We start from the raw sequence: 16,118 nt of genomic DNA, 5'->3' as shown, positions 1-16,118 counted from the left end.
GTGTAGCGGGATCCCCTTTTTAACTCCACTGGGCTTATTTTAGGTTTGGTTCTCCGTTATCCAAACCCCACCAATGCCCGAGTGATTCTCTCTCTCGCCGATGGAACAACGGCCACCTTGCGTCTACTTCACTAGAGTAGCGCTCCCAAGAGAGAGAAAAGGAAACTGCTGCCTATCCACTACCTGGCAGCCTTTCCTGAGTGGGCGGTTTCGAAGCGCCCAGAGTACCCTCAGTTGTAGACTCCGGAATTATGGTAAGGGATATTTAATATTGTGACTTGGTCAGAGATCGTTGGTGAGAAATTGAAAAGATCAAAACGGACTCCAATGGAAGTCAAAGATATATATATATTTGTTAAAACATCAAGGACAAGATCACCAAACACCAGGAAAACAAGACACAATACCTTTTGCTCTATAAGACTATAGCTATGGAAGGAATACTAAAACGGGCACAATGGGAATGCTTACTTTACACAAGTTTACCAGTGTCTTAAACTATGAAAGGTGCATGCAAAAGCCCCCCCCTTTCCCCAAAGCCTCATCCACGATGATGATCTCGGGAACTTCACGAATTACCGGAGGATACTCACAATCCTAGTTTAAATTGCTCAGTGGGCTTCGGGCTGCGTGCTGGAGACGAACGAGAGGCAGGCAAGAACAGGAGAAGAGAGAGGGGAGAGGGAAGCCAGAGCTTGCTTGTCCCTTTTAAAACCTGAACCAGTGATTCTCTCACACAAAACAGTTTCTGATCATCGGTAGTTTTGATTGACTGGAACAAAAGGGCCGGAGCTGTCGGGACCGCCCTTAATTGATATTTTAATGTCTTTTAAATGTTCTCTGAGTCAGCCTGATTGGAATCCCATCAACAAGCTGAGTCTTGATGTTGTCCGTGGATGGAATGATCTCTGTTCTCATTGTCTTGCTGCTGGGCTATTTACTCCTCGTCTGCTGGCCATGGTTTCTCCTTTGTTTCCTGTTGATTAGATCATCCCTGTCTCGACCTTCTCGTTATTCCCAGCCTCTTGCATATTCATGTGGCCTGACAACCAGCCGGCCATTTTCCTTATCCCTGGGTTCTTTAATCATGGAGGATTTGCCCTAAAACTTACACAGGTTGCTTTAGGAGCTGATCACATGATTTAATGGTGGTATCATTAGGGTGTTTGCAGAGGCTAAAAGCAGATTACTGCGGATGTTGGAATCTGAAACCAACAGAGAAAACGCTGGAAAATCTCAGCAGATCTGGCAGCATCTGTAAAGAGAGAAAAGAGTTGAGGTTTTGAGTCCAGATGACCCTTTGACAAAGGGTTATCTGGACTCAAAACCTCAGCTCTTTTCTCTCCTTACAGATCTGCTGAGATTTTCCAGCGTTTTCTCTTTTGTTTTGCAGAGGCTGCTGTTTTATTTTGTTTTGTACTCTGCGCGGTGCAGGGAACATCTCTTTCAATAAAACCCATTATGTGTTAGTGTGAATCTCTGTGTGCAAACCATGGCTGGAATTTTCCGGCCGTTCACATCCTGCCGCCGCTGCAGGCGAGGACAGAAAATTTGGCACTCAGCCAAATTTACCTTTAGTGCAGTGGGACCAGAGAATCCTGCTGGCATGAAAGACCGGAAAATTCCAGCCCACGTGTTTTCTTCCTGTTAAAACCCACAACCTCAGCATAGTCAGGACATTACATTATTCTCCCACATTCAACACATATGCAACACATTGCCCACATTCTCCACTTTGATTTGGGGCAGCACAGTGGTTAGCACTGCTGCCTCACAGCGCCAGAGACACGGGTTCAATTCCCGGTTTGGGTCACTGTCTGTGTGGAGTTTGCACATTCTCTCTGTGCCTGTGTGGGTTTCCTCCGGATGCTCCGGTTTCCTCCCACAGTCCAATGTGCAGGTTAGTTGGATTGGCCGTGTTAAATTGTTCCTGAGGTGTCAGGGGAACTAGCTAGGGTAAATGCATTGGGTAGTGGGGATAGGGCCTGGGTGGGATTGTGGTCGGTGCAGACTCGATGGGCCGAATGGCCTCCTTCTGCACTGTAGGATTCTATGATTCTAACAAAATATGACACCAGGCGATATCAGCGTACAACAAGGAAGCAGGTTTACTGGAGTAACTTAAAGGAAGAATAGTGAGCTAAAGAATTTTTTTTATTTATTAATGTCACAAGTAGGCTTACATTAGCACTGCAATGGAGTTATTGTGAAATCTCCGAGTCGCCACACTCCGGCGCCTGTTCAGGTACACTGAGGGAGAATTCGATTTGATTTGATTTGATTTATTATTGTTACATGTATTGGGATACAGTGAAAAGTATTGTTTCTTGCTCACTATACAGACAAATCATACCCTCCATAGGGAAGGAAAGGAGAGAGTGCAGAATGTAGTATTATAGTCATAGCTAGATAGTAGAAAAAGAACAACTTAATGTGGGATAGGTCTATTCAAAAGTCTGACGGCAGCAGGGAAGAAGCTGCTCTTGTGTTGGTTGGTACATGACCTCAAACTTTTGGATCTTTTTCCCAACGGAAGAAGGTGGAAGAGAGAATGTACGGGTGCGTGGGGTCCTTAATTATGCTGGCTGCTTTTCCGAAGCAGCGGGAAGTATAGACAGAGTCAATGGATGGGAGGCTGGTTTGCACGATTGAGTAGAGGCAGTGGTGGGTTTTCTTAACTATAGTCGGGTACACAGAGGGAGAATTTAGCATGGCCATTGCACCAACCATCAAGTCTTTCGGACTGTGGGAGGAAACCTGAGAACACGAAGGAAACTCATACAGCCACAGGGAGAACGTGCAAACTCCACACTGACAGTGACCTAAGCCAGGTTTTGAGCCCGGGTCCTTGGCACTGCGAGGCAGCAGTGCTAACCACTGTGCCACTGTGCTGCACTGTGTAGATGTTTATGGAGTTAAGGGCTTAAGGCCCAGGAAGTTGAAGGCACAGCCACCAATAGTGAAGCAATTAAACCCTTTCAGCTACTTTAATTATCTTAAACATTCAAAAGGATCATCCCTTAACCTCCTATTCTCAAGGTAATATGAACCTAGCCTTTGCAACCTGTTCCCATAATCTTTGTTAGCCCATGTATCATTCTGCTGAATCTGTGCTGCTTGATTATTGGATTCATTTGGTCTGCTACTTACCCGAGACAGATGGAGAATAATAGTAGGTGGAAATGCAAAGTAATAATCCTCTCCAAAAATAGCTTAATAATGCTCATTAAAACCTTTTCAACTCAAAGAACCGTGGTAAATTAGGTTGAAAAACCTATAGAAATGTGTCTTCTAACTTATCATGTTTTGCAGTTCTATTGAAATTGCTTGAATCTGAAACATTGGGTCAACCGTCCATTCTGGAGGCTCGATCCGATGCTAGGTGCGGATCAGAGTGACTTCCACTAAACAGCAGGGCAGCAGGACACAATAGGTGGGAATTTCTGGCCGTGTTCACCCCGGTCCAATGGTCCACACCACCCCCCCCCCCCCACCCACCCACTTTGGCCGCTGTGATTCCCGCGGCGGGCAGAACGGGAGTATTTCCCCCAATGTTTTCTGCTCATTAAGTATGCATCTGTGAGGAACACATTGAACCTTGTGATTGGGCAGTCAGGAAATGGTTCGCACCACAACTTACCTCATACGTGGGGTCCTTGATAATGCTGGCTTTTCTGAGGCAGTGGGAAGTGTAGACGGAGTCAATGGATGGAAGTTTGCGTGATGGACTGGGCTACATTCACGACCCTTTGTAGTTTCTTGTGGTCTTGGACAGAGCAGGAGCCCATACCAAGCTGTGATACATCCAGAAAGGATGCTTTCTATGGTGCATCTATAGAAATTGGTGAAATTTGTGCACCCAATTCTATTCTAATTGAATGTTAGAATGTGGGCACAGTGGTTTCCGAATGTTACAGTTGAATTCCCATGGCACTGTGGGCCTTTCTCTTTTATCTGCCTTCCTCAATTAAAATGTACAGTCAGCTAGCAGGACTTTCAGGAGGCCTATTGATTTCCAATAACATCAGAGGAGATTGCATGATTGTTTCCACACTCTTGACTTTGTTACAATCTAAAAATAAAGCTTCCATATACTCAAAGTCAGAACAGAAGTCATGAGGGAAGGTGTACGTTTATCTATGATCTTGCCTGTCAGATACCAGGCAGATTTGCTTTGTGTCTCCACAATCTCACAAATAAATCATCATTTCAACATTACACCATTTTCACATCACACAGTTCAGGGCGGCGCGATGGCACGGTGATTAGCACTGCTGCCTCACAGCGCCAGGGACCAAGGTTCAATTCCGGACTTGAGTCCACTGTCTGTGTGAAGTTTGCACGTTCTCCCCATGTCTGCGTGGGTTTCCTCCCGCAGTTCAAAGATGTGCGGGTTAGGTGGACTGGCCATGCTAACTTGCCCCTTAGTGTCAGGGGGACTAGCTGGGGTTAGGAGGCTAGGGCCTGGGTGGGATTGTGGTCGGTGCAGACTTGATGGGCCAAATGGCCTCCTTCTGCCCTGTAGGATTCTATGGTTCAGAATGTATCCATTGACAGTTTTAAACACTTAGGAAGACGGGGTGGTGCATTGATTGAGATTTATTTTCTGGGTAAGTCTGGGACCATGGTGTCATTGAAAATGCGGCTTTTAGTTGCATTTGGATAATTTTTTTTAATGGGGAGTGGTTCAGTGACAAGAGTGATTCCTGCACTTGAATAAAGTCCCGCAGTGAGTTATTTGATGCTAACTCGGTTTCTATAGTCATTTTTATAAATCAGAGTCTTTATAAATCATAGAAACCCTACAGTACAGAAGGAGGCCATTCGGCTCATCGAGTCTGCACCGGCAATAATCCCACCCCAGGCCCTATCCCCACAACCCCACACATTTACCCCACTAATCCCTTGAACCTACATATTCCAGGACACTAAGCATGACCAATCAACCTAACCCACACATCTTTGGACAGTGGGAGGAAACCGGAGCACTTGGAGGAAACCCATGCAGACACGAGGAGAATGTGCAAACTCAACACAGACATTGACCCAAGCCGGGAATCGAACCCAGGCCCCTGGTGCTGTGAGGCAGCAGTGCTAACCACTGTGCCACCGTGCTGCCCTGATGATGTTTAAATTACTTTATATGAGGTGGACCAAATCCAATGATCAACACTGAATTGTACGCTGTCGTGATCTATTGTTAGTTACAGAAAAACAACTTAACTTGGGATGAGGCGATTAAAAAACAGCAGAAATGCGGAAACAAATAAAAATGAGAATTACAGAAGAAATATATTGGAATACTCTCCACTTGCCTGGATGAGTGCAGTTCCAATGACCCTCAAGAAGCTCGACATCACTCAAAGACACAACAGCCTGTTGACATCCCGTCTATTACCCTAAACCAATGAGGGGCAAACTAGGCTAGTGAGTGGGCTGCATAAATGAGCCGCCTTCATCTCAGTGGACCGCAAGATTGAAATCAGACTTATTCACTAACCATAACCCTATGAATAAGATTAAATACATATATTACACACTGAATATTTCATAATGATACAGGAAATGCGAAATAATCCATATATTAATAGAAGTGTCATCATCTTCAAATCCATCTCAGATCGCAACTTTTGGATTTCCTTCTTTAACTGTTCACCTTCTCTTACTTCAAGTTTCTGTAGTATTTGTGTATAAATAAAAGTGAATATTTTACATCACACTGTTACTTTGATAGCAAATAATGGCCCAATGCATTAGGATGGAGCATCTTGCTTCCTATCAGCTACTGGAAGAAGTGTGTTAAAACAGAGCTGTTTAATAGATCTATACATTGTTATTATCTTCCTGCAGAGGTGCCTGATCTCCACCTAATAGTTGTCCATAGCAGAAATCAGAAGGTTGTCATATGAGAAATTACAAGTACAAATCTTTCATAGAATCCCTACAGTACAGAAGGCCCATTGAGTCTGCACCGACAACAATCCCACCCAGGCCCTATCCTTGTAACCCCATGTATTTACCTTGCTAATCCCCCTGACACTAAGGGGCAATTTAGCATGGCTAATCCACCTAATATGCGCATCTGGGCGGCACGGTGGCACAGTGGTTAGCACTGCTACCTCACAGTGCCAGGACTGGGTTTAATTCCTGGCTTGGGTGACTGTCTGTGTGGAGTTTGCACGTTTTCTCCGTGTCTGCGTGGGTTTCCTCCGGGTGCTCCGGTTTCCTCCCACAGTCCGAAGAATGTGCTGGTTAGGCGCATTGGCCATTCTAAATTCTCCCTCAGTGTACCCGAAAAGGTGCCAGAGTGTGGCGACTAGGGGATTTTCACTGTGACTTCATTGTAGTGCAAGCCTACTTGTGACACTAATAAAGAAACTTAAACATCTTGGGTCACCAAGGGGCAATTTAGCATGGCCAATCAACCCAACCCACACATCCTTGGAGGACACCGGGAGCACCCAGTGTGTGGTTACTAGGGGATTCTCACAGTAACTTCACTGTAGTGTTAACGTAAGCCTACTTGTGACATTAATAATTAAACTTTAAGTATTTTTGGACTGTGGGAGGAAACCGGAGCACCTGGAGGAAACCCACGCAGACACAGGGAGAATGTATAAAGTCCACACAGACAGTCACCCAAGCTGGGAATTGAACCTGGGTCCCTGGTGCTGTGAGACAGCAGTGCTAACCACTGTGCCACCGTGCCACCCAGATATGCAGATTAGGTGGATTAGTCATGTTAAATTGCCCCTTAGTGTCAGGGGGAATTAGCAGGGTAAATATACGGTGCCACCTTGTTGTGGACCATACTCCCAACCAAATATAGAAATGCTAAGCCAGTGAAATAGTGGAAAACTGGCTGAAACAGAACACCTGAAGCAAATGCATTCATCGCGGGTGAGCCTTCAGTAAGATTATATGACATTTCGGAAAACAGAAGCGGAAACTCAATACGAACAGCTATTATCACTTTTTTAACAGCAGTTGCTAAAGATTAAGATATTGCTATTTAAGAGATCAGAGTAGAAGGGATATTGAACGAAGGTTATCTAAACTTTTAAGTTCCAAAGGCACCTCAGCCTTCTTTTCCTAATCCAATTTAGTAACATTACTATACTGGTATTAAGTTTGGCCTTTCCAATGAGTGCTCTGTGGTTGCGATAAGAAAACTAAGTTTCAACGCAGGATGGGCACAATCGTGTTCAGTGCCTAACAGAGAATCTGATACCAAATGCGCTAATCTAATAGTCTGGTTTTAAATTCAGCCTCTGTTGTCATACACTCCCATTAACCCTGTCACATAAACTTCATTATCCCCAAAATCTTAACAGATCCGAGGAAATAGAAACGGAAAATGCCAGAAATATTCAGCCAGTCAGGCAGCGTCCGTGAAAAGAAAAACAGAGTTAGTGGGCAGAATTTAATGCGCTCCTCTGCGGCAGGTTTTGAAGTGGGACATTTAATCGGGTGGGATGTTGGCAGGTGGGGAGCCTGCCACTTTCCTGTCTCTTCCCTGATTAATGACCATGCAGCTGCTATGACAACGGAACAATCGCCAGGCAGGAGTGTTCCCTTCCTGTCGGGGAACACTTCAGCAGTCAAGGACATTCAGCCTCCGATCTTCGGGTAAGCATTCTCCAAGGTGGCCTTCAAGACACACAACACAGAATCGCTGAGCTGATTGCCAAGTTCCGGGCACATGAGGATGACCTCAACTGGGATCTTGGGTTCATGTCACGCTACTTGTAACCCCCACCATACTGCCTGGGTTTGCAAAATCCTACTATCTGTCCTGGCTTGAGACAATTCACACCTCTTTAACCTGTGATTATCCCTCTCTCCACGACAACCTATTTGTACCTGTAAAGATTTGATTACCTGTCTCGCATTCCAACCATTCTTCACATTCCAATTTGTAATTATCTTGCAGTTGTGTCTCTGTCCATATACGCCCTGTTTGTGAACCTACCTCCACTCGCCTGATGAAGGAGCAGCGCTCCGAAAGCTCGTGATTCCAAATAAACCTGTTGGACTTTAACCTGGTGTTGTGAGACTTCTTACTGTGCCCACCTCAGTCCAACGCCGGCATCTCCGCATCCTGATTAAGTTTGGGATGAGGAGCCGCGTGGATGACTTTACTCTGGCTTGCCGCCAATTGGAGCTCTTAAGTGGACCCCCAATCCTTGCTGCCAACCTCCCTACCCCACTCTCCTGCAATCCCCATCCCATCCACATTCATCTGTGGCCTGGAGTCCCTCGCTCATCCTGGGCCTTTAGTCGTTGCATTGCCAGCAGCCGCTACCACTCCAGCTGGTGCTGCCTGCAATGGACAGCTGCTAGCCTTTGGCAGACAGCTCTCATGAGGCAAGATTTCAACCCCCAGAGATCACGGATCCTGAGAAAAACCCACCACTGGTACTTAAATGCCTGAAAAGTACTTCTGCAAGTCTTCCCCAAAGGAGGTAATTCAGGCACTTTCCAGCTGGTGGGTGAGATCTACTTGAAAGGGTTATAAATCACACCAGTTTAAAATCACATAAGCTGCTATGAGAAAAAAAACCAGAGGTCTTTATAAGGGACTTCACAGATAAGCACCAAAGCCTTTAGTCTGAGAGAATTCATTAAATTAGGCATCTGGAACTGGAAGGGGTGATATCCACAGACACAAACTGGGACATCAATGATAACTTGTAACAATGATGGATTAAGTCAGCTAACATCATTAAATCTTCACACTGATTGGATATTATAATTAAGCAAGTGTAAGGTGATTGTGGTTGGTTTTAATATCTGTATCTTCGGAATGATGCAACATTAACCAATAACTGTGAGTGGATATAGATATCTCCTATACTTTGATTGGTATATGCTAATCACTTGTAATCAAATTTGAAGCTATAATTGCTTGTGTATTCCTAAATTCTGGGCTCTGGCTGGTTACCGGCACTGACCCGTGACTGTCCAGGATCCCCACTATAGCTTGCATTACAACAGCTGTTTAAGAGAACTCCGTGACTTGGTCTGGTTACTTGAAGGGTAAAGTTGTGATCAATTAAAAGGCTGACATCAAAGCCCGCCACACTCCTGTTGCCAGGATTAAATATAAAACAACCTTTCAGTTTTGTAACCCTTCATCAGAACTGAGAAAAGTCAGAAATGGAATAGGCTTTGAACAGGTGGAAAAGGGGAGGGAAGGGAGAAGATAAGGAAGAAGAACCAAAAGTAGAGGGTCTATGGTAGAGTGGAGGGCAGGAGAGAGTAAATGAAAGAAAAGGTTTCATGGTACAAAAGCCAAAGGGACTAATAAAGAAACAAAAAATGTCCGGTCTATGAAGTGTTAATGGCAGGGTAGCAGCTGTGTAAATGCAATGTTAAGGGATTAAGGAAGAAATGAGAGGGGGCATGGTGGCACAGTGGTTAGCACTGCTGCCTCACAGTTCCTGGGACCCAGCCTTGGGTGACTACCTTTGTGGAGGCAGTGTGGTTGCACATACTTCCTGTGTCTACGTGGGTTTCCTCCGGGTGCTCCGGTTTCCTCCCACACTCCAAAGATGTGCAGGTTAGGTGGATTGGCCGTGCTGAATTGCCCCTTAGTGTCCCCCAAGATGGATGGTGAGATGGATTAGCCATGTTAAAGGTGTGGGGTTACAGAGATAGGGCATGCAGAGGGCCTGGGGAATAGACTCCGTCAGAGAGTTGGTGCAGATCGATGGGCTGAATGGCCTCCTTCTGCACTGTAGGGATTCTATGAAAAAAGAGGGGGAAGCTCAACCAAAAAAAAATCACAAAGCAAAATAGAGACAGAGATTATCATCTAAAAGGATTGAATTGAATGTTGAATCCAGAGGGTGGCAATGTTCTCGGTCGAAAGGTGAGGAGCTGTTCCTCCAGCTTGCACTGTGCTTCATTGGAACACTGCAGCTGACCAAGGACTGAAAGGTCAGAGTGGCAGAAAGGTAAAGAACTGAAACAGGAAGGGACAGATTGTGGACTGAATGGAGATGTTCCACAAAGCAACTCACCAGACCGTGTTTGGTCTCCCCAGTGTAGACGAGGCAACATTGTGGGCAGCAAATGCAATATAACAAATTAAAAGCAATACAAGTAAACTATTGTTTCACTTGGAAAGTGTGTTTAGGGCGATGGATGTTGTTGGGGGTTGGCTGAGAAGAGAATCAGGGTGTTGCGGAGGGAATGATCCCTTTGAAAGGGGAGGGGAAGAGGAATTTGTGTCTGATGCTGGCATCATGCTGGAGGTGGCAGGATATGGTGGAGGATGATCAGTTGAATATGAAGGTTGGTGAGGGTGGAGGGTGAGTACGTGGTGAAACCTACACAAGGAAAATACTGAGGAAACTAGCAGCAAACAACGAGACCCTTGAAAGTAAAAGGGTGGCAGAGAGTGAGGTAATTGTATATGGATAAAATGCAGAGTACAGGAAGGTCCTAGGTTCAACCTTTAAGTGTGCTGAGGTAGCTAATCTCAGTGCTACAAGTGCCCAGAGTTGACAAATTGAAAAGATCAGCCATGGTTTCAACTTCTGATCATTATGCAGACAACCCTGCTGGAATGTGTGCCAACACTTGATCAAGAACAGGCTCGGGCTGAATTTTAATATGGTTCTTATTCATTGGGGAAATGTGAACATCACTAACAAGACCAGCATTTGTTGCCCATCCCTAATTGCCCATGAATGCAGTCATTTATTAGATCATTTCAGAGGGCAGTTACATAAGAGTCAACCACCTTGATGTGGAGTCACACGTAGGCCAGACCAGGGCCGCAGATTTCCATTCTTAAAGGGCATTAGTGAACCAGTGGGTTTCCAGGACAATCAATGACAGTTTCATGGTCATGATGTGGCGATGCCGGCGTTGGACTGGGGTAAACACAGTAAGGAGTCTAACAACACCAGGTTAAAGTCCAACAGGTTTATTTGGTGGCAAACGCCACTAACTTTCGGGGCGCTGCTCCTTCGTCAGATCCCCCACTCACCTGACGAAGGAGCAGCGCCCCGAAAGCTAGTGGCGTTTGCTACCAAATAAACCTGTTGGACTTTAACCTGGTGTTGTTAAACTTCTTACTGAGTTTCATGGTCACCAGGGACTCGGGTTTGATTCCCGGCTTGGGTGACTGTCTGTATGGAGTCTGCATGAGTTTCCTCTGGGTGCTCCGGTTTCCTCCCACAGTCCAAACACGTGTGGGTTAGGTTGATTGGTCGTGCTAAATTGCCCCTCAGTGTCAAGGGGGGTTAACAGGGTAAATACATGGGGCTGCGGGGATAGGGCCGGGTTGGATTGTGGTCGGTGCAGACTTGATGGATCGAACGGCCTCCTTCTGTGGGATTCTATTCTGTGATTACTGAGATTATTGACTGAACTTACTTTCCACCAGATGCTATGGCAGGATACGATTCTATGTCACCAGAGAATTAGCCTGGGCCTCTGGATTACTATACCAGTGATATTTCCACTATGCCACCTCTCCATTGTATGCCTGTAAATTCAAACACAAAGAATGGCATTTGTGGGAGCTGCTGATAGCCATGGCAATGCCAAAGTTTCGGAAGCTAAATGAACACAAGAGGAAAAAGGAATAGAGATGTGCTGAGAAAGAGGAGTGGGAGGAAATTCATGTGGAGTATAAGTTTCACTGAATGGCTTGGAGGTGGTGGGGGAAAAGGGAAGGGCAGTCAGTGTTTGTTAATTGTATGTCTACAGAGAAGGAGGGGAGGAACAGGGGATTTTATCATGGTAAAAATGATAGTGGTTCAGAATGAAAATACACTCTCCTCTCAAATTCTTTGTTCTTCTTTGTCTGGGCACAGATAAACGGGACGTGACTGCCAACAATGAGCTATGATTGCTTCATTTATGTGGCACAATTTTTCCTGCTGAATGCTCCTCCACAATGGTCCATCTTTCGACTTATTCTGGGAAATGAAGGTCACCAACAATGAATGGAACAGAACATGACTCACTTCACTTACAGTAAATATTCTGGAGATACATTTTAAGTTGCACATTGCGCTCAAGAGCAAAAACCCAAGATTTTTGTCGACAGTTAAATTGCGTGGTGTTGAGATACTTGAGCGTTGCCTGAACTACACTCTCCAGGCAAGTGAAGAGTATTCAACCACATCCTGGCTGGCACCTTGCAGATAAGGAGAAGTTTTTGGGAGTCAGGTGAGAAGCCAACCACAGAATATCGAGCTTCTGACCTGGAAGACCAAACCCACAACCTCTACCATCTAGAAAGACAAGGGCAGCAGACATATTGGAAAACCATCCCCTCCAAATTACACACCATAGCGACTTGGAGAAATATCACCATTCTTTTGTTATTACTGAGCCAACATCTTGCAACTTCCTCTGGGACAGAGCTGTGGGCATACCTCACCACACAAACTTCATCACCAATTTCTCAACAGTAATTGGGAATGGACAATAAATTCTAGCCTTTGCCAGCACCATCTACATTCTGTGAATGAATAAAAGAAAAACCCAGGTTCTGGTTTCAGTAGACTGATTCTCTCCTGAGCAGCCAACATTGAATATACAACCAAGATCAGGGTCAATGGTGGCGATTTTCTGGCCCCGTTATGCCCAGCGCCAATGCCACTATGTCGAAAAAATTCAGCAAGAGGCCTAAACCATGATTTGCGTGGGTGCAAGACAGTTTGCAATCTTCCTGGGACCTGCCAGCAGTATTTAGATATGCAAAAGCGGCTTAACACCAATCCTCCAGGAACATCATGTTTCCACCCACCAGCATGACGTAAAGCTAACGGGAACCACTACTTGCCTCCTCAAACTGGGGAGGCCTTGGAGACCATTGCCCTGGCACCGCCAGGTTAGCACTGTCATGGAATGGGACCTGAAGGTGGCGAGGCCTGAAGGGTGACCCATTGGGAGGATCCTGATGCCAGTGGTCTATGTTCGGGGGAGCTCGGGGAATGTTTAAATTCAATTTGAGTTTGCGGTGTTTCGTTGAAGCCGGGCTTGCTAGCATCTTTAGGCCCAACCCCTCAGAATGACGGCATAAAACAGTGTGGGAAGATCGCATCGGCAAACCATAGAAACCATACAGTGCAGAAAGAGGCCATTTGGCCCATCGAGTCTGCACCGACCACAATCCCACCCAGGTCCAACCCCCATATCCCTACATACTTACCCACTAATCCCTCTAACCTACGCATCTGAGGACACTAAGGGGCAATTTTAGCATGGCCAATCAACCTAACCCGCACATCTTTGGACTGTGGGAGGAAACCGGAGCACCCGGAGGAAACCCACGCAGACACGAGGAGAATGTGCAAACTCCACACAGACAGTGACCCAAGCTGGGAATCGAACCCAGGTCCCTGGAGCTGTGAAGCAGCAGTGCTAACCACTGTGCCACTGTGCCGGAGAAATGGTCTTCTGGCTGAACCTGACATTTTTTTGGGAAAACTCCCCCCAATGCTCCTTCTAAACTACAAAACAGAAGGCCATGCACACAAGTCAGCCCCTTGATGTGACAGGCTATGCTAAAAACATGAAAGGTACTGCACACTTAAACAAATTGTTTGCGTCTGACAAAAACATGAGGATACATCGGCCCAGCGTGAGCCAATTTCACCTTCCTTGCTGCAGCTAACCAGAGCACTGCATTACTGAGATTAGCGGAATCACCACCTGCTTTTGGAGCATGGCCTCGGTAAACTTGGTCAGCTCCCCATGCTGCTTTTAGGTTGAGAGAAAGATGGGCACAGATATCTTGGCCACATCCTTCCGCACTGTTTCCAAATTTTAAATGGAGAATTATCCAAAAGTAAAACTCTGCCAATGACTTGCACTTCCAGCCAATTCAACTGTCAGGCAAATCCATGATAAATGTAGCAACCTTCAGATCCATGCATTGGAAACTGCACAGATTTTTATTCCTATTAATGATTGCACTCCAAAGCAACTTTTATGAAATGGAGTATCAATTCATGCCACACGGGAGATTTTATTTAACTGTATTTTTATTCACTTTTAAAAGAAAGATCTCCCCTGACAGATTACAAGGTAAAATAATTAAGTACTGTAGCACAGAAATAATGGTGGTTCTTACTCAAGGCAGGAGTAATTGGCAGGGAGAACACTAAAACGAAATGGGAGACACAGGATTACAATTTATTAAACAGAGACAACGGAGTGCAAAACTCTGTTGCTGGTGCAGAACATCACTCGCTGAATGTGTGGTTAGAGATAGAATTCATGCGAGGCTCCATGGCAGCAGTAAAGCCTCAGACAATTATTTCTACTGTTTCAAAACTAGTGTAATAAATAGTTTCATGTAGTGTCGAGGTGCTGCATTTTGGAACAGCAATGCAAAAAGCTACCACATGGAGCAACTCAAGGTTAAGTACGCCCTCACACTCTCTGCAGTCTGTGTAATCTCCAATTTCAGTTGCCTTGGGTTAAAGTTTCTTTATTAGTGTCACACGTAGGCTTGTATTCACACGGCAATGAAGTCACTGTGAAAATCCCCTAGTCGCCACACTCCGGCGACTGTTCGGTTACATTGAGAGAGAATTTAGCATGGCCAATTCATCTAGCCAGCAGTCTTTCGGACTGTGGGAGGAAACCGGGGCACCCGGAGAAAACCCACACGGGTACGGGGAGAATGTGCAAACTCCACACAGACAGTGACCCAAGCCGAGAATCGAACCTGAGTCCCTGGTGCTGTGAGGCAGCAGTGCTAACCACTCTCATCCAAAGAGGAAGATCTGAAAGCTTCACTTTACGAGGCCATGCAGTAAACTGAAAAGAATCGGAAATCCTGGACTCCAATCTCAGCGGGGCTCGTTGTTATCTTGTTGAACACGCTGTGCTTTTTTTAGTCTCTCTCCTTTCGTTGACTAACATGGCGTGCTGCTGAAGCTGATTCCAACACTTTGTCATTTCTTCATTTCTGCTCTCCACGGAGTTCAACCTTAAACACACATCAACAGCAAAGACAAAATTATCAGGCCGAACAAGAGACCCAATCGTAAACCCAGTAAGTAAATGAACTGATCAGTATGGGCTGCCAGCATAACAGGCAGGGAAGTTCCAGATTTCTCCAGTGCTGAGTTACTAATCTCAACATCACCTGACCTCAGTACACATTTGCTAGGAGAAGGGGAAAGGAAAGTATAAGCCAGTGCTTCTTTCTTACATAGAAGATAGGAGCAGGAGGAGGCCATTTGGCCTTTCGAGCCTGCTCAGCCATTCATCACAATCATGGCTGATCGTCCAACTCAGTAGCCTAATCCTGCTTTTGCCCCATAACCTTTGATCTCATTTGCCCCAAGTGCTATATCTAGCTGCCTCTTCACTCAATTATCTTGATGAGCCTTACTTGAAGTTGCGAACAAGCAGGCACAAGGTAGAATGTGGCTGAGTGACCCTCTCCCTTTCAGTACTTCCACTCTCTTGCAGCTGAATAATCAGCCAATACAAAATACATTAAACAAATGGCCAATTGGGTAGTTAGAATGGTCAGTGCCTGTGGAGCCATGCACAATCATAACCTTCAAATGAGGAAAAAAAAATTAAAAATATATGTTAGTACTGCTGGTATATTTCCTGTGGAGTTTATCCTTCGCAAAACGTATTAGAAACTTTGAATACAGAATTATTATATTTCTTTGGTCTATCTTAAGGAGCGATCTTTTGTAAAAATAATTAACTCACCGTTCCTGCAGAAATTGTTCACATCTCTTTTCCCAAGTATTCTGTGTAGGAGGCTGTGGGAGCACTTTCTCCATTTTACAACTGTCCAATGGAAAAAGGAAGAGCAAGGAGAAGGCAAATAATGAGCTGCTGCTTTCCGTCCCGTCGAGGGAGTCTTCCTCCATCTTTTTATCTCCTGGGAGCAATAACAAAGAGGGCTGATCGAAGGATTCCAAACACCCCCCCAGGCAGAATGTCACATTTTGGGTTGAGGCACCGACATCAGGGTCAAACGCACGTCCCAACCCTGCACTGTGTTGGGCGGCAAGAGGCGGCTGGATATAGTACTTGGGGTGAATGGGGTCAAATATTATGGGGAAAAAGCAGGATTAGGCTACTGAGTTGGACGGTCAGCCATGATCGTGATGAAT

General features: G+C 45.5%; 1 protein-coding gene across 1 annotated transcript in view; it reads right to left on the bottom strand.

The window, feature by feature from the left end:
- Positions 1–14,408: 14,408 nt before the first annotated feature.
- The window catches only part of wdr93 (WD repeat domain 93), a 58,668-nt gene continuing 56,958 nt past the window's right edge, over positions 14,409–16,118 (bottom strand). The window contains exons 16-17 of the mRNA XM_078241876.1: positions 15,709–15,883; positions 14,409–14,965 (exon numbers count right to left, since the gene is read on the bottom strand). Coding sequence (XP_078098002.1) covers positions 14,842–14,965; positions 15,709–15,883 — 299 coding nt within the window. The 3' untranslated portion in view covers positions 14,409–14,841. The remainder of the gene's footprint in view (positions 14,966–15,708; positions 15,884–16,118) is intronic.

Source organism: Mustelus asterias, chromosome 24 (genome assembly GCF_964213995.1).
Source record: "Mustelus asterias chromosome 24, sMusAst1.hap1.1, whole genome shotgun sequence".
Lineage (NCBI taxonomy): Eukaryota > Metazoa > Chordata > Chondrichthyes > Carcharhiniformes > Triakidae > Mustelus > Mustelus asterias.
Note: the sequence above shows the minus strand (reverse complement) of the source record. Positions and strands in the feature narration are given on the sequence as shown.